Raw genomic sequence first — 24,014 nt, forward strand, 5'->3', positions numbered from 1 at the left:
TCTAAACTATATTAATTACTATAGTAATTAATCTACTGGGATCAATCATAGATAACTGGAAGTACTTTGGTACTTTGGGGAAGGAATAGGGGAGGGGGACATGACATAGAAGTACAATATAAAGGAGAAGCCAGAACTGTCTTACCTTTCTGAGACCTATGATTTTACTGGGGGGGAGATGAAGATTTGAGGAAAAAAGAAAGGGGGGAAAGTACATCAAAACAGTCCTACTCAGCACAAGATTCTCCTTCCCTTGACTTCTTATCCTCTTCTCTTTAATTATAGGTACACAAATTCTTTAATGTATAGGGTTGCCTCCTCTATCCCCCATTCTCTTCTTCCTGCTTCTCCAACTCTACCCTTAGGACCAACTCCCAAGGAATTGTGAGGACATGCTACATCTGCGACAAGTTACTAAATGGGGAACTATCTACCTCTAGTATACTCTCAGCTCCCCACTACTGCTGGGTGTTCTCATTGTTTAGAACAGGCAGGCCTCAGAAGAGTGGGAAGAGATGGCTTATGTCTGCCATACACTTCTGTTCAGCTGAGGTGAAGGTGCTTAGCAGCTAACAATAATAGTATTACAAGCTAACTCATTTGGAAGCAGATCTTTTAAGTTTAAAAAGCTAACTTATATACCACAATGTAAGATATAATAAACTAAACTATGGGTCAAAAACTGTAGTAAAGCATACAAATCTATTGTCCCCTTGAATTCCTTGAATTCATATATCAAACCAAAGATTGGTTTTGTATTTTAAAAAGGTGGGGAACCATTAACCCCCCCAAAAAACAAAACAAGCAAACCAAAAAATCTTACTGAACTAAGAGAAGTAGAATGTCCACAGTTGGAATACTTATTCCAATTCTGGGTGCCATATTCTAGAAAAGATCTTGATCTAGAAGTCTGTCCTGAGGAGGGTGACCCAGATTGTGAGAGGACTTGAAACCAAAAACCGGTTTGTAGAAGAGAAATAACTTACTAGGACTCCTGGGTAGAAAGCTACAGAGAAGCTGATTTGGAGTAAATATAAGAAAGAAATTCCTAGAAATTATAGCTATCTAGAAATAGAAGGGACTGCCTTAGGACACAGCACTCATCAATGCAGGTCTTAAAGTGAAGACTGGATGACCATATGCTGGGCATGCCGTGAGAGGATGTGGGTTGGACAAATTTACCTCTGAGAGGTGTCTTCTACAACTATGATTTTATGATTCTAAAGTAACCATGTGGCTTAATATCATACTGAAAAAGTCTAACTTGCATAAGCAAACCATTAGATCTGTTTCTAGAAAACATGTAGATCATCTTATAAGAGAATTAAATAACCGAGATATATTCCATTTTGACATGAAAAGATCTATACATTAATATTATAGCAGAAGTTATACAATAAGTAAAACATTAAATCACCATGATTACCACAAAGCTGGGAGGAACAAGTGAATAATAACATATATTAAAACTACTAAAATCTATTTCTGAGTATTGCCACACTCACTATGTAGATGAAAGGAAGCAGTAGATCATAGCTCAACAATGAAGGAGGCCATCAGTATTTAAGTGGAAGAAATACTAAAGGCATATGACAGTCTTGCTCTTAAAACTAGAAAGACATCTATTCACATTAATGTCTTGCTAGATGCAAGCAAATGATTATTTTAAGATACAGCACTAGATCTAAAAGTCTAAAGTCATTCCTACCTGCTTTCCCATATTCAGTTGCCGCACTGTCATAATCTGGCTTCCATTTTAAAAAACCAGTTTTCAGGCTAAAGTGAAAAAGAAGACAACTTTAATAGAACTGATCATTTACATTTATAAGTCAGACAAATCATGATGCATTAGCAAGCATTATTGACAAAGATAACCTTAAGAAGCTGAACTATAGCAGAGATAAAACAAAAGGGATTTCTAACCCAACATTAATGACAATTAATTTAAAGGACTCATTTCCTCCTTTATTAAAGGGTTCCCAGTTACAAAACAACAGCACTGTACTGTAATCCAAATGAACAAGGTTTGAATTACCAAGTAACGTACTAGTTGATCATTTAAGTTTCTTTAAAAAAAAACAACAGAAAGTTTTTCATCAGTATGTTTCCATTATGTAAATGTTGTTCTTTGTTCATTAAACGGAGTGAACTTCCATTCAATTGATAGAATTCTGTGATCATACCACCCACAGTATCAATCTCAAAGGCAATAGGGGAACCAAGCTTGTCCAATAAAACAGAAACCTAGAGCTGAAGAATTGATAACAGCTTATATGTAGTGTGTTCAATTTGCTACCAGGCATATACCAAATCATTTTTGAAACTATGTGCCAGGACCAAAAATCATCAATTTATTTTCTTTTAGACAAGTATTTCATTTAATATTTGTATATATGTCCTTACCTAGTAAGTGACTAGAACCATGGTATTAAGCACTTTTTATCAAGTTTGCCCCACAAAGAATTGGAAATTGAGGTGATGCCTCTCAACTGGGGAACAGCTGAACAAGTTGTGGTAAATGGATGTGATAGAATACTATTGTACTATAAAAAATGATGAGGGGGACAAGTTCAGAAAAACCTGGGAAGACTTATAAGAATCAATGCAAAGTGAATGAGTAGAACCAGAAGAACACTGTACATAATAAGAGAAATATTGTAATGAAAATCAACTGTGGAAGATTTAGATGCTCTGATCAAGACAATGATTCAAGGTAAAAAAAGGAATGAAAGTTTGCCCCAGATCCTATTGTTCAGTAAAAAATAATTTATGACGTATCTAAATACTAAACCAGGTAGGTGGTACTGTGAATAGTGTGCCAGGCCTGGAATCAGGAAGACCTGAGTTCAATCTGACCTCAGATATTTACTATATATGTAACTCTGGTCAAATCGCTTAATGCTGTCTGCCTAAGTTTTCTCTAATGTAAAATGACCTGGAGAAGAAAATGGCAAACCACTCCAGTATCTTTACAAGAAAACCCCAAAAGAGGTCATGAAGAATAGGACATGACTGAAAAATGAATAAACAAATAAAAAGATACTAAACCCCCAATATTAAGAAATGTGTCAAAATACTAAAATACCTTATATCTCCTCTCATAACATTTCTGTATAAACATAATTGTAAATGTTCCTACATAAAATAAGGCATAAAAAGTCACTTCTTCCTGACAATCTCAGGAAAAAGTTTGAGACTTCAAAAGCAAGTATCCCTGAAGATAACTGGGCAGGGTATAGAGGCAAGAGAAGTCTCTCTTTCCTTTTGAGGACCATGAATCTATACTCTGAAACATGAAATTCAACTCAATTCAATAAGCATTTATTATGGAGATGTGATCAACCTTATGCTTTAACACAACATAAAATAGTATTCATTAAAATGACTTAATAACCTACCAAACATGGTCACTCATAATGAATTTTAAATTATATAACCTTTCAAATAAATACGTCGTATTTACAGGTTCAAATTCCATATTGCTCTTCTATATATCACTTGCTGACTATGTTACAGAGAGAATTCCTTTTGTGTAATGAGCTGGACTACTACATGACTGCTGAGATCCTTTCTTATTCTCAAATTCTGTGATCTGTGATATAGTAAAAATTAGTATTAGCTCATACTAAAATAGACAAAGCAGCATTTCCTTACATCCAGTTATGGAAATGTTGAACTCTGTCAACTTATTATAAAAATAATCTCAAATATTAAAATCCCTGGTTCCAAGATATAAAATCTATGTTGCCTTAATTCAGCTGTAATAGCCATAACATCACCAATGTTTGTGTGTGTTCTCTTATCTATGCTAAATTTGATTTTTCCTTAATAATGATGACAACAGTTTGGTCCAACTCTGTAGAACAAAGAATAACCGTACGATCACTGTATTTTGTGTTTGTTTTATGCAAATAAGCAAAAAAATGCTCTAAAAAAGTAATTAACATTATGGCATGAAGACAGAAAAGCTTATAAAGGCTTATAAAGTTAAGTTTACAATAAAAGAGCCAAGATATAATCATATTGTAACTCAAATGTATGTATTACTTTAAGCTTTGCAAAGCACTTTGCTCCAAACAATCTGAGAGGGTGAGGAAGATATTTTCAAGTATTAAAAGTACCATTTTAAAGATAAGGAAATTGAATTTCAGGAAAGTAACATGGTTAATAAAAGTCAAAGGCAGAATTCAAATCCCAGGTTCCTCCATGCTGATTCCAAATCCAGCATCATTACAGTGTTGTATATAGTACAAAAACACTAGACTGAGAAACAACAGCGAAAGACTTGGATTTAAGGAGCAGAAGTCATATCAACCAACCTGGATAGTTTTCTGCTTCTACAAACACACCATATTTTCACAACTCTGAGCAGTTTCTTAAGCTATCCCCTATGCTTGGAATGCCCTGCTTTGACCAGTTAGCCTATGTTTCTGTCCATCCTTTAAATACCAACTTAAAAGAGGATATAATACCTGAAGTCTTCTTTGATCCTGATTTTCATCAGCACTTTGTTCTGTAACATTGCCACTCTGATCATGTAGCACTCTGTTTTGTAACTCTTTAATGTATTTATTCAATTCAATTAACCAAACATTAACTGCCTGGTATATGTAAAGCAATGTGCTAGGTTCTTGTAATTTTGTGTCATATGCAATCTGTGTTCATGCAATATCCCTCTCCTTGAACACAAAATCCAGGCGAGTAGGCTAATGTCTAAAAGTAATAATAATAATGATAGTAACAGCTAAAACTGATATAGCACTTTGAAGTCTGCAAAGTATTCCATGTATATTATCTCATTTATGTCTCGTAAAAACCCAGTATGGTTAATATCATAGGTACCATCATCCCTGAGCGTCAAAGAAGTTAAGTGCCTCATCCAGGCTCATAAAGCACAATAGATGCTGAAAATAAGATCCAAATCTAGGTCTTCTTGATTCAATCCCAGCAATTTCTCTTCTAGGTATGCCTCTCTAAACTGTATATTCCCATCCCCTGGCATAATGCCCTGAACAAAGTAGATGCTTACATGTGTTAATTGCTTAATCTCTACCAAATTCAACTATATTTCTTCTTAAAATTCTTAGACCAGTGACAAACTCAAATATAAATAGGCGCTAGTAATTATATATAAGGACCCCTGCAAGCTGCAGTTAGAAAACCACATATTAACACCCTGTTATATTCTACTACATTTATATTTGTTTTGTCACTGTGTATAAGGATCCCTGTGAGAGACAAGGTCAGAAAAATCTCATATTAACATTATCTGCTACATTTTAATCTGATTTGGGCCTCACTTGCAGCATACTATGAGTGAGGCCCAAATCAGATTAAAATGTAACAGATTATGTTAACATGAGTTTTCTATCCCTGTGGCTCAGAGGGATCCTTATATACAGTTATTGGCCTCTGTTTCTTGGGGAATATTTGACAAAAATAAGTAAAAATACAATAGAACATACAAGGTGTCAGTATGCGGTTTTTTAATCCTACTGTGCAGTTACTAGCCCCAGCTTTTCTTTGAGTTTGATGCCAGTGGTGTAGACAAATTCTTGTGGAGGCAGAAAACTGAAAACAAGTTGGGCGCCCACTGACTGAGGAACTGCTGAACAAATGGAGCATGTACAGGTAACTGATTATTATTGTGAAGTAAGAAATTATAAATATGAAGAATTCAAGAAAATAAGAGATTTATAAGAGATGATGCAAGTGAGGTCTCCATCATAAATAAGAAAGTATAATATTTTTCTCATGACTTGGCTTAGTAGAAAACTTCACATTCTCAAAGTAAATAAATATATGGAGGAGTACTTGTAGAAAAACATTTAATAAATGGAAAGGTCAAAGATTTTTTAAAAGCAAGTGATAAAATAACTTGGTAGAAAATATGCATAACTAACTACACTATTAAAATAAAAAAAGTCAATATATAGAATTATATAATTTTAGAGATTACCTCGCCCTAACTCCCTCATTTTACAGAAAACTTTTCTAGACTTTAGTTTGCTTAGATGACTTGCCCACAGTCACAAAGCTAAGTGCTAAGAGACTTGGGAATAGAATTCAAACCTCTTTAAATCTCAGTCTGGTGGTTGTTTTTTTCCACTTTGCCACCTACCTATACCCTGAAGTGGAAAGGAACAGTCACATGCATTTTCAGCAGTCCTTAAAGGTACGGACATAATACATAGATATTTATATAAGATAATATGAAGAGAAAGAGAACTCTAACAATTGGGGCTTACAGCTTAATAACTAAATGCCTCCTTTGTCATCTCATCTTTATCTTATCAGTTAGGCCTGGCAATGATCCAATGAGATAAAATGCATAAAAGTGTTCTTCATACCTTAAAATGTTATATAAATATCAATTATTATTATTATCATCCTTATTATTTTGACCTTCACTCCACCCTCTTCTTTGCTACTTTGCTACTCACTGCAAAAACAACAAGGAACCTCACTGGACTGGGAGCCATTTTGTATTTTTCTTTTTTTCCTTAACCAAAAAATTCATCATCTAGTGACCAACCTACCAGTAAAGAGCCTCTCCATACTTGGGAAACTACTTTCTTGCTAGGAAAGAAAATGAGTTGTTACCAGACCTTTCCAAAAAACCCTTCCCACATAGTGTAACTCAGAAGAGCTTACATTCTGTATGACCTTTAAAGACCCACAGTCAGCTCCAGGTCACTATTAAGTCCAAGTGCACACTATGAATTCAACTGCCTAGTTATAAAATGCCTAAGAGATTCACAAGCAACAATTTCTAGGAGCTATTTCTTTTTATCCCCATGAACATTTGGTTCATATCCTAAATATCAGATTACTCTGGGAAATTAACCATGTTCTTAAGTTTGGAATTGTCTTGCTATATACATACAATCTTAGGTCAGACATTTACCTCTCTGAATGCCCTTCTGCCCACTTATGAACTACTTCTTTGTCTTATCACCATAAGAAACAAGTGGTTTCCTGGAAAGATCCTTCAAAACAAGTATTACTTTATCTCTTTAACCAAACTGCAAATTTTCTAAGGTTAAGAGTTATGGTTTATAATTTCCTTATATTGCCACCATTCTTAGCTTAGTGCTGGGCACATAGTAGGAATTCAGTGAATTAGTTTCGATCTATATCTCACAGAACAGAACTATGGCCCTATACTCCTTAAATCTAAATATATCATTTAATGATAATAACATATACAAACACATGTGCATTCACACAAGACACAAACTAGTGAAGTATACATACTACAAGAATATCATTGCCAATCAACTTCTCTGTCTGGTCACTCCATTTCTCAGATTTCTGCTATGGATTCTAAAAGTGTACGGTAGTTTCAAGAAACTCAGTACTCTCTGGCTAGGTCCAAGCAGGTTAAGGGTAACTTTCATACCCAGTGGGGCAAAGGGGGCTGATAGTCTTTTTAAAATTTGCATATCTAGGCAAGCAGATCCCAGCTAAATATGGCAATCATGAGGAAGCTACAAGAATGTATACAAAAGTTGGTATAATTTTTTAGGTGTCATGGGTTGCACCCATCATTTCAACAGTCATTCTAGCTATTTCTGTCTACCTCTCCCCTCTCCTTTCTCCTGGAAAAGCAATCCACTCTGACCAGAATGCATCACTTGATACAGAACTGCTGAAAGAAACACAACTAGAACTGCATAATATACATACATAAGTATGGATTTTTAAAAATGAACTTAGTAGTTCATTGGTAACAACTTTGGAAATAAAATTGGGGAAGGATCATAAACAGAACGGATCCAAAGACAAGACTGTTAGAAAAACCTTTAACCAATCTTTTTCACTGGTATTCCTAGTGGTGTAGGAAAAAGAACATCAGATTTTGAATTAACAGACCTCGTTTCAAATTCCAGCTCTGCTATTTACTGACTACATAATGTGGAATAGACCACTTCATTTTTCTGGACCTCAGTTTTCATCTCTGTAAAATGTGGGAGTTGGACTGGATGATCTTGATTCTTTCCAACTCTTCACCCTGTGAAAATCTGAGAGAAAACACTGCAGGCAACAGAACATTAGGCTATAAATCTTCTAAGCTTCTTGATTTTAGTGATGAAATTTTCCTAACCAAAAACAGGGTTATAAATCCTTATTAAAAACAATTCCACCTAGTACAGTTAAGTAGGAAATATGGTAGTCACTAAATTTTAATAGTATAAAATAGTATATAGTGGTATATTCTGATTTGAGATCAAGCATACTGTCCTTCTGCCTTGTAAAATATGAGACATTTGGTTAACACACATCTAGAAACTAAGAAATATTATCAAAAATTCAGAAGTAGAGGAATCTTGAAAGATCAATTTAGTCAAACACTTAAATTTAATTGTTAGTCTCAATGTCAGAATATTTGCTCTCTCTATAAACACTGAGAAAATAAAACTAAACTATGTTCAGGGAGCTGTCCTAGGTGCTGGACAATACAAGAATGAACAAGACAAAGTACCTGATCTTAAAGAGAAGAAAGTCTATTGGAGAAGTGTTCACATATATACATGCATGCATACATAAACTATAATATTAGATAAAATATAAAAATATCATATGAGAAGTACAAAACACCATTGAAGTATAGAAGAGAGTAAGGGACTAACGAAGGCATCATTTGAAGGGTAAGTCAATTGGGTCAAGAATCATTCATTAAACACTGCATATTGACCACTGTTCTAAGTAGTGGATATACAAATAAAGGCAAAAATAGTCCCTGCTCCCAAGGAGCTTGTAAATAACTAGGTACCAAGATATTACACAGAAGAAAAAGTTCATTCTACATAAAGGGAACAGTGTGGGCAAATGAACTAAGAGAAAAAGGCATTTCTTGTTCAGAGACCTCAATGAGGCAAATATGTGGCTCCTTTTCACACAGAACCAAATAGTGAAGCCTATCTAAGAGGCCCAAAATGGATTGTCTATTGCTGGGCAAAAAGACAAGGACAAAACTTTTGGTTCATTGGCCAGAAGAGGAAGAATTCATCAAAGAATGAGGATAGAAAAATATCTATCAAGTTCTAGGTTCTCTATTCTTTACCTTTGGGTAAAGAGTTGGGGAAATAAGACTCAGAGCCAGGACCAAGGATAAAGAAGATAATTTTCTCCTCTGGTTCAAATCTGTTCAAGTGCCCTGAAGAAGAAGAGAAGGAAGGAAGGAAGGAAGGAAGGAAGGAAGGAAGGAAGGAAGGAAGGAAGGAAGGAAGGAAGGAAGGAACCTCGAGAGACAGAGGGAGAAAAAAGGAGGGACAGAGGGACAGGGAGATAAAGGGATAATTTACAAAATAAAAACCTAAAGGTAGAATAGGATGGGATTAAGGACACAAGGGTGGCATAGTGGAAAAGTCACTGAATTTAGTATCAGAAGATGGGCTAAAGTACTGATTCTACTACTTAATAATTTCATAAGTTTGGGTAAGTTATTTATTTCTCTGAGTCTCTAGTTTATCTATGAAACGAGGGAATTGGACTAGATGGTAGCTTAAAAGTCAGTGAATATTTTGGTAGGCCTCAGAAAGACCAAGGAACTTCTGATATAATATAAAAGAGAATATATGTGAAGATATTTTAAAGAAAGAGAAATATCAGAGTACAGGAGACAGAAGTTGAGAGAATTCATTTTAGGTGGCTTTGATCTTCTAAATATAGTCAAGGTCATCTGCAAATAGTGAGAAAGAAGGTCATGTGCACTTGAAAAAAATATGTCAACAAAAGATGAATCAAATGCTGACCAATAATAATGGCCCACCCAAAAGAGAAGAGATAAGATGAAATGGTAATAAAGGCATAACTTCATGACCTTCTTCAGCAATCTTTAGCACACTTAGAAAGAGGAGAGAAAGCATATGGTATGATTTACTCACATGGGGCAAATCACAAACAGACAGAGAACAGGAAAGCATTTGGAGAATAAGAAATAGTAGAAAACCTCGAGCTCTTGATGAGGGCAAGGATCATATTTACTGTAAATAAAAGAGTGTAATATGTGGGAAAAAATTGATAGGTCCCATAAGGGAATTTTAAATTTCAAAATCTTAGAAACAGAATATTAAATGTAATAGTGAAATTCAAACTGTGGCCATACATTTGTGGGTGTTTAAGGTGAACATGAATGTCATTAGTCTTCTCAAGAATTATGAGATCACTGAAACAGACATTGAAGTCAAGATGACAAACAGCAGGGGTGGGGGTGAGCTGAAGGAATAAACAGAGAAGTGAACATCCTAAAGGTCAGTAGATACAATGACCAAGAGAGGAAGCATGGCATAAATGGATAGCATGTACTTCAAAAAACAAGAGGTTATTGAGAGATGATGGAAAAATAATCTGGAAGTAACAGTAAAAATAAGGAATGTGCTATGCTAAACATTCTACCTCACCCTGGAAGTTGGGGGTGGGAGTGAAAACAGTGTCATGGCAAATCTTATCATAAACATTACTGAGTTTGAAATAAAAAGATCCTTCACTGACAAGCTATTACTCCTCTAAGTCATTTCTTAAATCACTGGAAACGGAAACATGTACCCCTCACAGCTACTGGAAGGTAAAATCATGTTTAAGGATTAGATGGGATATATAATCTGGCAGTCCAATAGAAAATTTGAATTGTCTGCATAATATCATGCTACCATCTTCTTCATCAGGCAGTGGCACTTAATTACCAAAGTATATCAAACCCATACAAAATTAAGCTGGCATGGTCCCTATCTTCTAAAAACTTAGTCATGAAGACAATAAAATATGCACCATTTAAACTCCAAATATACTACATATATTCAAGCAATAGTGAAATTATTTTTCTCTGGTGGAGAGACTGAATGGTGGTAGATGCTCAGAGAAGAGTCAGGAACTACTCCCACAGCTTCAGACGCAAAAGTTTTTAGTGGAGGAAATAGATGGATGGCCACACTTTGAATTTCACTACTACATTTAACTATTCTGTTTCCAAGATTTTGAATTTTAAAATTCCCTTCTGGAACCTATCATTTTTTTTTCCCATAGATTGCACTCTTTTATCTACAGTAAAATGATCCTTGCCCTCACCAAGAGCTCAAGGTTTTCAACCATTTCTTACTCTCCCAATGCTTTCCTATTCTCAGTCTACTTGTGACTTGCTCCACATGATTTCTGGAGCTGCTGAAGGAACAGGTGTGCTGTGGGTTCTTCACAAAACCTCACACGATGGTTCTGCCAGTCTGGGCTTGTCAGTGAGACTTCCCTTGCTTCCAACGACAGTTGTCCATACCAATGTCATAGGAGAGGTGGATGGATAATCTATTGGATAAGCTCAGGAATTTAGGCAGGGAAGGAAATGAGAACATTAAACAAGAGGCCAGGGCTCACTCTAATTACAGGAGCTTTTTCTATTCAGAAATCTGAACTCAAACATGAAAGGAATATGTAAATACACACTAATTATTCTTCTTCTTACATGATGGAAGAAATGAGAGATTAGACAACAGGCCCATTGTGGAGTTTGGCGTCATTTTAGCACCCAGTGACATTTGCTTACAAGACACAAGAACAGAAGCACAGAACCCACTCCCATTTCCCAGAAAAGAGTAAACACTGCCGCATTACTAATAACTTCCGCAGCCACTTCCGGAAAGCCCGGGTACGGACAGAACAAACTACAATTCCCAGAGCGCACCGCAATCCCCTCCTCCGACGCCCAGGATTTCCCTCAGCCAGGGCTCCGGAGGCTATCAGGGACCTCGGGCGCCTCGGCCAGGCTCCCCGAAGGCTCGGAGGAGTAGCAAGCCCAGGGCGAAACCTTGGTTCGGGGAAAACGGTAACCCCTGCCCCAGCACCGGGTTCGGCTCACTCACTATTTCTCTGCTTTGGCGATATGCTCCAGCCCTTCGTTGATCTTCTGCGCTGCCATCTCCGCAGTCTCGGCTCGCATAGTGCGGAGGGGACTCCCTCTCCCTGTCGCTGCAAAGGACTCCAGCTTGAAGCCGGGACGGGAGAATTTGAAAGAAAGAAAGGAAGACCAAATGGCCTACCCAGCAGTCTAGCTACGGTGGGGTGGAGGGCTCAAACCCGGCGATGACGGCGGCGCGAGCGGAGTCTAGTCCGGGCGCACCGTGAGGGGCCGGCGCAGGCGCAGTGCTCCAACTTCTCTGCCGGGACTGCTGGCAGTTGCGCAGTGCTTCCGGCTCGGAGGCGGGCGGAAGTCCTGGCTCTGCCCTGCCCTCCCGTGCGGAGAAAAGCGTGGGCTTTTCGAGCCTGCCGGGAGTTTGTAAAGACTTTATCAAGTCCCCGCAGGACCGTCGCGGCAAGCGCACTTTGGTGCACAAAGTGAAGTAGCCTTTGTTCCCCTGAAAGTTGCTGGTGTCGTGTCGTTACCCATTCAAGATGTCCCCAGCGTCGTAGGCGGCCAGCTTTCCGCCATTAACATCGCACCAAGGGGTTGTGGAGCACCACCTAGAAGGGTGGGGACCCCCTTCCTAACTCCGGGACAGAAGACGTCCCTAATTTAACACTTGACTCTACGTGCCACCACTGGGATCCGAAGAAGCCCCTCGGCCTCGGGGATGAGAGGAAAAATCAGTTGATAAGCACTTATTAAACCCCTGCTGTGTGCCCGACCTTTTTATTTTGAAAGACTCAACTTGCTGTTAAGCGCAGGCGCTGTGCCGGCGCTGGGGGTGGGGGGACAAAGACGGAAAGTGTGTGATGGAAGTGGGGGAGCCTCACTTCCTGGTGTTTCTACTACTCTTAGGATCCCTCTTCATGCCAAGCACAGCTCTAGGTGTCTCTGATCTCCTTATCTACAATTCCCTATCCAACCTCCCTTCCACCCCACCCCGAGTGGTTACCTCTTTTTTCCTTCTGAAATTACTCTGTACTTGTGATTTTTACACCACATAGGAATGAACTTTATTCATTCCTATGAATAAACATTCCTATGAATAAATTAATAAATATTCATTATTAAACCCGAGCCTTCACTCCATTTTGCAGTTTTCTGGGCAGAGATTTTAGAGTGGTCTGCCATTTCCTTCTCCAGCTCATTTTACAGATGGGGAAACTAAGGCAAACAGGGTTAAGTGACTTGCCCCCGGGGCTGGTAAGTGTCTGAGGTCACTTTTGAATTCAGGAAGACTCATCTTCCTGATTCCAGGCCTGGCACTCTATCCACTGTGCCACCTAGCTGCCCCCACTTACTTTGTACACATTTATCTGTCTTCTTGATATACTTGAGTATATATCTATGTGAAATAACATTGCAAAGAGCTTTGCAAGCCTTGAAGAGCTAAGTCCTTCTTTAATGCTAACTATGGGAGCTATTATTGTTACTCATTCTAGCAGAATGTACTCTGAGGACAGAGGCTATTTTTCTTTTGTCACCTTATGCCTAGCAGTTTATATAAAAAATATATACATGTATATATAGTAAGCATTTGAATTAATGAGAATTTGAATCTTGTGGAACACCATTTATCTTTCAATTTAAACTGAAGTCATACCTGCCTCAAAGGAACTTACCTCCCGTAGACAGAAAAACTAGAAAAGTCCAAAGAGGTAAAGGGATTTGTTCAAAGTCAAAGTGTAAGTAGCGAAGATAGGATTCAAAAGGAAAGCCAGGTCTTCTGGTTCCAATTTCTCCTTTCCCTAGCCACTGCTTGGAGGAGACACTACCACCAAAATACAGACATGATACTCTGTCTTCTTCTCACACTCCAGGGCTGCCCCACTCCCATCCCCATTAGTTGAGGAAGTAGCAGGACTGAAAAGGGTAGGACTGCTAGAGGTGAGGGGAAATAGGAGACACTGGGAAGTGAAAGAGGCTATAAGTAATTCTCCTGCTCTCTTACCATACCTTTATCTTCATTAGCCCACAGCAACTTTCTTAGCACCATTCAGATCCATCCCACAGAGCTAATTCCTGTTATCAAAATTCCCAGAGAGCCTGAATTTTCATTTCTTTTGAGATATAGATCACACAAACAATCTAAAGACTTATCCCACCCTATTTTCCCCCTCCTCCTGCTAAAAACTTGAACTCCACTGCTATCTTTTCTGACTCTGATAGGTGAGCTTTTTGCCTTATCTTTCATGGCACGGGATTCTCCATCAATTCGTCCAAAGTCTCCTCTGCATCCCCCAACAAGAAGCCCTACGACTTTCTCCTCCTTCCCCTTTTTTAAATGTGTTGACTTGTGTGTGTGTGTGTGGGGGGGGGGGGGCAGGGAAAGGCCAGCGACCCCCAGTGATTCAGTGAAGCAGGGAGGAAGAAAGAAAAACAAGTCAGGTGAGGAAAGTAAAGAACAATTCCCATTTACTATCTGAGGCCAGGGGTTTATATACACTCTTACAGACAAGCAAGCAAGCAAGGTGATTCTCATGAGAACATTTTGTTTACTTTTTAGACTTCCCAATCTAGTCCCTGTTTCCCAGGGTAGTTATCTTCAGGAACTCCTGTCTCTTCACTCAAGGTCCTTGTACTCTGCACGCTGTCTGGGTTCCCATAGATACAACAAAGCATGAGGTAGTGGAGAGCCATAACAGATGTTTGTGAGCACAGATTGTAGAGCAGGCTTCAGAGAAACTCCGAGCTGGACTTTACCTGCACTCCACCTTGGCCCTCAACACTTCCCCCTTTCTTTTGTTGTAGCCATTGGAAGTGTATTTGGGTTTGAAAATCTTTCTCATAAGAGAAAAGGCACCTATAGATAGGTGGCACGATGCAGAGAAACCCAAGAATTAGCAAACACAAAGGTACTATAGATATGATCCAGTGAAACAGAGATGTGAAAGGATTTTCATTAGCAAAATATTTCCAAATTTTTTATTAACTATATTTGCCAGGTCAAGATTTTGTTTGGATGTTTTCTCAATATCATATACTATTCTGTTTAAGTCATCCATGTCCAGAGCCAACATGCTATTTCCCCATACTCCATTTAGATGATTTCTTATTTTATTCCAATTATATTCTGAATTATTATAGCGGACAGGTGTGAAGCAAAAGATATGAATCTATAATCACATTTCATTGCTAACCTAGCTTCTAATATGTCTAACTCATCCCCTACTTGCACAATGGTTTCTCTCATAGCATCTAAAATATGATAAAAGTCATTATTAATTCTGGCTTGTGCCTTTTAAGCTAATGATACATTCTTTGCTAAATTTTCCATAAAATGCGCTTGCACTGTTTGCTCTTGCATAGTATTTGCAGATAATCCTATAGATACAAAAGAAGCTATAACAACTATAAAGCTTACAATTCCCAACAGAATACAACTTATACATCTTTTTTGTCTTATTTTTTACCATCAATTGGTCAAAAGTCTGATCAGCAGATGGCAGGAACCATCCTTTGCTCTTAACAGGCGTCATTGCAAATCTTGGGTGAGTAATCACAAAAACAATATCTTTCTCTTGGACTTTGAGGTCAATACATTCTGTGACAGTACAATTAAAACAAGTTACATTCCATACAGGACCATTCTTTGCTACTGAAACATTCCCAAATTTTCCTACCATAAAGGCAAGCAAGCACGTGTGTCATTATGACTCCCCATATCAGTAACCCTTTTGTCAGCAGGTATAGCCCTAATAGAGATATTAATCCACCCCAATGAAGCCATAGCCTTTAATAATTGATTGTCAATTGAACAACTGAATTGATTTTCCTGAGGGAGGAACTATTTCAGGTAAAATCCAGCCTCCGGGAGCCATCGTGTGATGCTGATTCCACATTTGTAACAGAATGGTAGAGTTATCTGTCAACAGTACAGCAGAGAGTTTGGCATCTAACTAACCGGGGGGGGGGGGGGGGGGGGGGCGGTATTTAAATCTATTATCCCATCCAAATAGATTACTGCAAGGTGGTGCTGATGGTCTCCTTATTATGCCTGTTGTAGATTCCTTGCTCGGCAACCCTAACATTACTATATCCCAGTAAGCTCCATATATTCTAGGAATATAGTGTGCAGTGAGATTTATACATGTGAGCATGAAGCAATGTAGTATACTACTGTTTCTAGAAAAGTATGTAGGTGCAATAGCCGCTAGCCCTGTGAAACTAAGCAAAACTTTTGTACTACTTTCTGATCCAGGAATATTAATTTCCTTATTAAACATCACTGAAGCATTTCCCACCATAAGCAATTCTTCAATTTCTTCACTCCAACTCACTACCCTCACCCACGGCGGATTATGCACTACAGCCCATCTCTCCATTTCAGTCTCTGTCTCCGCGCGGGCAGCATTTCTGGTGCCGGTGATCTGGAGCGCAGTGAAGATCGCAATCAGCATTTTCATGCTCTTGTCAGGCTCGATGCCGGGGCCACTGGGCGTGCGGTCTCTTTTCTTTCTGAATGCACAGCCTCCTCATCCATTTCTCCAAGGAATGATGTGGGTCTGAGGTTCCTTTCCGGGATCCAGACCGTCTCCTGGCCATTTCCTGGAGAAACACAGGCGTAACCTCGCCCCCAGGTTAGAAAATCCGATGGCTCAAACCACAACCCTGTTTTTGTATCCTTCCAGTGAACTTTTATGACTCAGCGGTCTATAAAGTGTGTTTTCTTTTGTTGAAATTGTTTTTGGGCCGGTGTGAGCCTTTCACGGTCTGGTGTCAAAAAATGTATAGTGTATAAAGCCGTATCAATTCTTTGTCTTCTCCTGTTCTCATTTTCTCCCTCTTTCTTTTGTTTTTGGAGGAGAGTCTTAATGTTGCGATTGTGATGTTCTACAATAGCTTGACCAGTGGGGTTATATTGAATCCCAGTCTTATGGTGTATTCTATAAGAATGACAAAATACACTGGCGGCTCGATTCTTATATGCAGGACCATTATCTGTCTCAATAATTTGTAGAATGCCCAATATAGAAAAGCACTTGTATAGATGATCAATAGCATGTTTTGTAGATTTCCCGATAAGAGGGGTGGCAATAGCATAACAGGAATAGGTGTCTATAGTGACATGTAGATATTTACTTGTGCCCAATTCCGGAATATGAGTAACATCCATTTGCCAAATTTCTAAAGGTGAACATCTTCGAGGATTGACTGCTGTATTTGTGGAGCTGATAAAAATGGAATAAATTTTGGACATGATTTCACTATGGTCCTGGCTTGCTCTCTGATATGAAATTGTCTTCTAAGCATGTTTGCTGATTGATGAAAATGATCATGAGAGGTTGTGCTTCTAGAAAGGTAAGTGTAAGGAGACTGTCAGCTTGTTTGTTTCCTTCTGCTATAGGACCAGGTAACTGTTTGAGAAGGAACATGCATTATGAAAATCTTCCCCTGATGTGTTCTAATTGTGTTTTGCAAAGTCATAAATAATTGTGGCTCTTCATTATCTTGATTTTTTATTTGAGCTGTTTCAATGTGAATAACTGTATATACTGCATATTTACTGAGATAATATTTAAAGGACCTTTATTTCTTGAATGGCTGTATTATGGCAAAAAGCTCATTTTTCTGTGTAGATTCAAAAGGTATGGAAATAAGTCTTTGGGTACAAGGGGATATGTAGTAAATTGCCTTATGGGTTTTTGTGGCATCAGTAAATATAGTTGTTGCTCCTAAGATAGGTTCCCTCTTTACCTGTGTCTGAATTATCCATTGATAACGTTGTAAAAACCAAAATAGGTCATGTCTGATATTACTGTCATGTGGTCCCTGATACATAGTTAATATTATTTGCCTTTCCATGTCATGAGTAAGTAGTTCTTCAGTTTGCTCTTTGGTATATGGTATGTGTATTATGTGAGGAATTTGTCCTGTCAATTGAATGCCTCTTTTTAAAGTTTATCTTATCACTTGAGCTACTAAGTGTGGATAAGGTGTGATGGACTTTTTTGGTTGGGTAGGTAAAAATACCCATTCCAAAATTGCTTTTTCCTGGTGTATAGCTCCTAAGGGTGTAAGTAGTGTATCTAGTATTGTTATTTCATATCCAGAGTTTAAGTGCCACTGACAGTGTAATTTTCTTTAACTGCTTTTCAGTTCTTTGTAATTATTTATTAGCCAGAGGGGTCAATTGTCGAGGAGCTGTAAGGTCCGATCCCCTTTTAATATGTTAAATAAGGGCATTAACTAGTGAGTTGCAATCCCGAAGGAGGGCCTCAGCCAACTGATGTCTCCCAATAGCTTTTGAAAGTCATTTAGTGTTTTTAAGGAATCCCTCCTGATCTCTAACTTCTGTGGCCTAATTGCTTCAGGCCCTAGCGTGTAGCCTAAGTATGAATAAGGTGACTTTCTCTGCACTTTTTCAGGTGCAGTCTTTAATCCCCACTTGTTAAGATTCCTTTTTGTCCTGTCCAGTATTTCTCCTAGTATTTCCTTGTATGGATGAGCACAAAGTATATCATCCATATAATGTATAATACAAGCCTTGGGATATTTACTTCTAATTGATTCCAGTGCTTTTGCCACAAACTCTTGACACATTGTCAGACTGTTTTTCATTCCCTATGGCAAAACCTTCCATTGATACCTCTGATATGGTTCTTGTAAATTTATTGAGAGGATTGAAAAGGCAAAATATTTGCAATCTGCAGGATGAAAAGGTATGGTATAGAAACAGTCCTTAAGATCTACGATCCATAATGGCCATTCACAGGGGATCATAGTAGGTGAAGGAAGACCTGGTTGAAGGCTTCCCATAGTTTCCATTCTTAAATTTTTCTGCCTGTGATCAGGTAACATTCTCCATTTTCCTGATTTCTTTTTTATTACAAAAACTGGAGAATTCCAAGGGCTATTAGAGAGTTCTATATGCCCTTTGTTTAGTTGGTCTTTGACTATCTCTTTTAAGGCCATCAATTTCTCCTGAGTAAGGGGCCACTGCTCAACCCATATGGGTGGTCCCAGCAACCAGGAAAACCAGCTGGCAGTTTTCTTTGAGGGCATTTCCACCGAGGCCCCTAGTAAAAATTTGTCTGTACGACTGCACGCATTTGTTCTAGCACATCTCTTCCCCATAAACTTACAGAAAGTGAATCCAGGATGTATGGTTTAATTCTACCTGTTTTAGATTCATGTCTCCAATTTAGCCACTTAGCACTCATTTCTGGATAAGACACCAGAGCTATACCCCACATAGTAGAATCACTGGTTTGGACAGGCCATTCTGGAGGCCAGTATTTTTTGCTAATGGATGATTTAAGTGCGGTGGAAGTAGCTGAATAAAGGGGAACTTCCACTATTGTGACTGATTCTGCTCGGGATCCTGCAATCGATACTGGCTCTGAGGCCAGGAGGGGTAAAAGGTCATTGCTCCTATTGTTGTTATCGGGCCGGGATCGTGGGCCCCATGAGAAGTTTCCTGACCGGCGGCACTCGGATGCCCAGTGCAACCCAGAGCGGCATTTAGGACACGGAGTGCAGGGTCTGATATATTGTGAAGAGGGTGTTGTCTGCACTGTCTGCTTGGAATGGCACTCTGTTTTCCACAATTAAAACATATTTTTCCTTTCCTGCGTGCCTGAATTCCTGTAGCCATTCCTGCAAATTTGTCTGCCAGCATGTCCACGTAGTATGTTTGTGATCCTACTCCGCTACATTTCCTGATCATCTCTTCTACGGTTGTGTCCTTGCTGATTCCTGACAATGCTCTTTTACAATCTGCATTACAATTTTCTAGAGCTAATCTCTGAATGAGTAACTTTGCTGCTGCACCATCTCCTATAGCTCTCACCGCAGCTGATGTGAGTCTAGCGAGATAGCCAGAAAAAGCCTCTTGATTTTCTTGGGTAATTTTTGTGAGTGACCTTCTCTTCCTTCCCTGGAAGGCTATTCCAAGCCTTTCTGGCACACTGCATAGCCTGATAGTATATTTGTGTATCATAGTTTAATTGCTTATTCAAAGGGTTATATTGCCTAGTACCTGAAAGTTGTTCATAGGTACCATTGAGACCTCTGTGCTCAATTCTCCTGGCTGTATCTCTGCACTGAAAGTGAAACTCAGATTGCCATAATATGAAATCTCCTGGTTCTAAACACATTTTTGCTAGATTCATCCAATCGTAAGGTGGCATAACAATCCTGCTTAAGGCATCTGAACATACGGGGATGTTGACCCATAGTCAGGAGCTGCTCTTTTCAATTCCTTTAATACTCAAATTCAGGGGCTGATATTCCCATAGGAGATCATTAAGATTGTTTAGATTTATATTCTCTATAACGGCATAGAATTGTCCCATAAATTCTGTCATATCCTGTCCCTGCCGTCTAGTCTCTACAAAAGCTTTTTCTAGGGATGACAGCTGAGTTTTATGGGGCCCTGGCAGCATAGGTGGAGGACACACCACGGGTGGGGAACATGCTGATATTCTCCTGTCTGGAGAAGTGTACGATGGTGGTGGCTCTGTGGAGGATGAGGGTTCCGGGGGTGCTGAGGGTGACGAGGCTTCCTCTGACCAAGATTCCACTTCTTCCCCCTCCACTTCCTTTTCCAAGTCCGTCCCTATCTGAGTTCCCTGCTCAAAAGTCCTCACTTCCCCTAACTTCCGAGGCTCCTGTAGACATACTTTTCTTATATTGTACATGGAAAATGCTGTTGTAGGGAATTGGTTCTCCCCTACCTCCCGGTAATATGCATTCATCTGTTCTCCAACTATTTTCCACCTGTTGATATCCATTGTCCCTTCTTCCGGGAACCATGGAGAACACACATGGACTATCTCTAAAAATTCTGTGATTTGTTTAGTTGTGCAGTATAATCCTCACTCTCTCAAGACTCGTTTTAATACCTTGGCATAAGATGCCTTGCCTTTGTCTTTGAAATGAGTCCGTCCCATTATTGAATTACTTGTGTATTTGTGTGGCACTTTTTGGTCCTGTAATCTCCCCGTATAAATCTGAAAACTGCTGAGATCCTACTGTGCCTGAATGAATGCTCGGATAAAGTTGAAATGCCTCGGTAGAGGTGCTTCGAGCCTTCTGCTTACCTTTATGCTGGTTGGCAGCACACACAGACGCAGTCACTGAAGGACAAGTCAGTACTTAGGTCTCCCTCAAGTTCCTGATTCGGGTGCCATTTGTGGGCCTGACGGCCAGGGTCCCCGGGTGGTTCAGTGAAGCAGTGACGAAGAAAGAAAAACAAATCAGGCGAGGAAAGTAAAGAACAATTCCCATTTATTATCTGAGGCCAGGGTTTATATACACTCTTAACAGGCAAGCAAGCAAGCAAGGTGATTCCCATGAGAACATTTTTAGTTTACTTTTTAGACGTCCCAATCTAGTCCCTGTTTCCCAGGGTAGTTATCTTCAGGAACTCCTGTCTCTTCACTCAAGGTCCTTGTACTCTGCACCGTTCTTTGGGTTCCTATAGATACAACAAATCATGAGGTCGTGGGAGAGCCATAACAGATGTTTTTGAGCACAGATTGTAGAGCAGGCTTCAGAGAAACTCCAGCCTGCACTATACCTGCACTCCACCTTGGCCCTCAACAGCATTGCCCCAAGCTTTTTGAGTACTGGGACTGTCTTGCTTACTCATATTTGTAACTCTAGCACAGTGTCTGGCACATAGTATGCGTTTTATCTATCAATCTATGAAACAAGCATCTGCCTCAGTATATGCCAAGGCATGTCCTTCATACTTAAAGAGAACCAAAATTACATCACTATGTCCAGGTCAATGTATAGTGTATTCAACTGTGGCTGATCTGACCAATACGATCTCAGAAGGCTCTAGCACAGGTGGAGCACAAATAGTCCCCATGACCATTTGGAATGGAGATGTCTCTAAATTTGAGCATCTCACATTTCTTTTGAGCTACTGCAATTATGCTATGCTCACAGAGCCCCTTCTTACCTTTCCAGTCTTCTTATACCTTGCACCACTCATCCCTCTATGCCATCCTTGAATCCTGCCCTCTTAGTGTCCTCAAGCAACACATCCTATCTCCTGTCTCCAAGCATTTTCAAAGGTTGTCCCTCCATTCCTGGAGTTCGTCTCCTTCCTTATCTCCCTTTCTTGCTTTCCTGGCATCTTACAAGGTCCAATTCAAATTTCACCTTTTATAAGATGCCTTTCTCAATCTCCTTGAATTCTAGGGCCTTCCCTCTGCTGATTATCTCCATTTTCCGCTGTATTTTCCTATTCTTTCTGTCCATAGTTGTTAAAATATTGTCTCCCCCATTAGACAGCAAGTTGGGAAGAGCAACCTCTGTCCTTTTCTTTTCTTTGCATCCTCAGTACTTAGCATAGTATCTGGCACATAGTTAGGCACTTAATAAATGCTTCTTGACTGATTGGCAAGATAAAGGGTGGATCTGTGATCTTATTGGTATAGAGAACTCCAGAATAAGGAAACTCCTACCAGTGCAGATGTACATCTTGTCTGCAATTTAATCTCAGAGATTTTCCATGAGCACTGAGAGCACAGGAGATTTGCCCAAGATCACACAGTTAGTGTATGTTAGATAGATCTTAGAGGCTTTCCTGACTTAGGAGTATTCCACTATGATCCACTGACTCTTCTACAAAATAAATACAAAGTTTCAGGAGGGAATTAGTTCCTTAGCAACTGTGGGGATGAGAAAAAGAAAAAAGTTTTATATAGTTGTTTGAATTAGGTTTTAAAGAGAAGACAAAAGACAGGAAGGTGTACTTTCCAGGTATGGAGGACAGCTGGTGACACAGAGAAAGGAGATCAAGCATTGTTAGTACAGAGCAGTCAGCAGGCCAATATGACTGGATCATAATCTTGGATAGGAATAATGTGTAAGGAGACAGGAAATGTAGGAAAGGGCCAAATTGTGAAGAGGTTTAAATGCCAAACCAAATTTATATTTGATCCCAGAAGTAATAGGGAGCCATTAGAATTTAATGAATATAGTAGGAGTGGCACATATGATCAGACTTTAAGGAAATCATTTTGGCAGCTAGTTACAGGCTGGGACTGATTCAAGTTGTAAATGAAATGGAATGAAACACTTATAGAGCAGTTAGCAAAAGGAGATCAATTTCCATAACATGGAAAGTATATCTAGCAAGGTTTTTGCATTGGTTCTCATAGTCATACTCCACCTATGGTGACTAGCTTCATGTGAGGCATGGACTGACTCAAGAGGCAGCCTTTTATGCACTAGGCAACCAGGAAACTCCTTATTCCACTGTCCTAATGAAGTCTCAGAGACAGATTCCTTGACTCTTAGGGGGGAAAATCTACACTATCTACATGACAGACATTGCTTCCACCACACAGTGGTGCAGGAAGGAGGAAGAGTCTTGAGGTAGGGAAATCACTTAGAAGGCTGTTGCAATAGTCTGAGCAAGAAGATGAGGGACTGAATTAGGGTGGAGACTGAGTGAAGAAGAAGGAATGAATAGGAAAGATATTGAAAAGTCATTCAGTTATTAAGTGCCTACTTGGTGAAAGCACTAGGGAAATAAAAAGAGGCAAAGGACAGTCCCTGCCCTCAAGGAGTTCATAATTTAACAACTGTAGGGAGACAACAGGCAAACAAATAGTCCAAACAAAAGATATATTCAGCATAAACAGGAAATAATTAAGGAAGGGTAGGCACAGGGATTAAGAGCCCTGGGAACCAACTTCCTCTAGAAATAGAAAAACAATAGGATGTGTTAACTTATTAGATATGTGGTATAAATAAAGACAAAATTGGAGCATGAATATTAGAAGTTATGAGTTTTGAAAGGTCAGAAAAGCTTCCAGAGGTCCAGAGATTCCAATTGGAATCTATATGTAAGTCTTCCAGAAGCCCAGTATCTGAATCTAGGCCTAAAATCTGACTCAGTCCTAAAAAACAACCTTCTTGAACCAGTCTGCAGTGAATCAATAACCTGAAGCATAGACACCAAATTCTGCAAGCCAGGGAATGACTTGTCTATCAGCTATGCCACACCCAGTAGTATACTTGGTAGGGGTAGTAGGGATATTTGTTAGTCACTTCTTCAAATTTGAGCCCAGCCTCTCTAGGGCCCCATATGGTAAGTTTTTGTGTTGCAGTTCTTGCTATATCTCCTCAGTCAATATCCTTTTGTAAAACTAAT

At 39.2% G+C, this 24,014-nt stretch overlaps 1 protein-coding gene across 1 annotated transcript in view; it reads right to left on the reverse strand.

Moving 5' to 3' along the window:
- NAPG (NSF attachment protein gamma) overlaps positions 1–12,687 on the reverse strand; it is a 38,482-nt gene extending 25,795 nt beyond the window's left edge. The window contains exons 1-2 of the mRNA XM_072604226.1: positions 11,856–12,687; positions 1,709–1,776 (exon numbers count right to left, since the gene is read on the reverse strand). Of these exons, the coding sequence (XP_072460327.1) occupies positions 1,709–1,776; positions 11,856–11,932 (145 nt within the window). The 5' untranslated portion in view covers positions 11,933–12,687. The remainder of the gene's footprint in view (positions 1–1,708; positions 1,777–11,855) is intronic.
- Positions 12,688–24,014: the final 11,327 nt, after the last annotated feature.

This window comes from Notamacropus eugenii, chromosome 4 (assembly GCF_028372415.1).
Source record: "Notamacropus eugenii isolate mMacEug1 chromosome 4, mMacEug1.pri_v2, whole genome shotgun sequence".
Classification (NCBI taxonomy): domain Eukaryota; kingdom Metazoa; phylum Chordata; class Mammalia; order Diprotodontia; family Macropodidae; genus Notamacropus; species Notamacropus eugenii.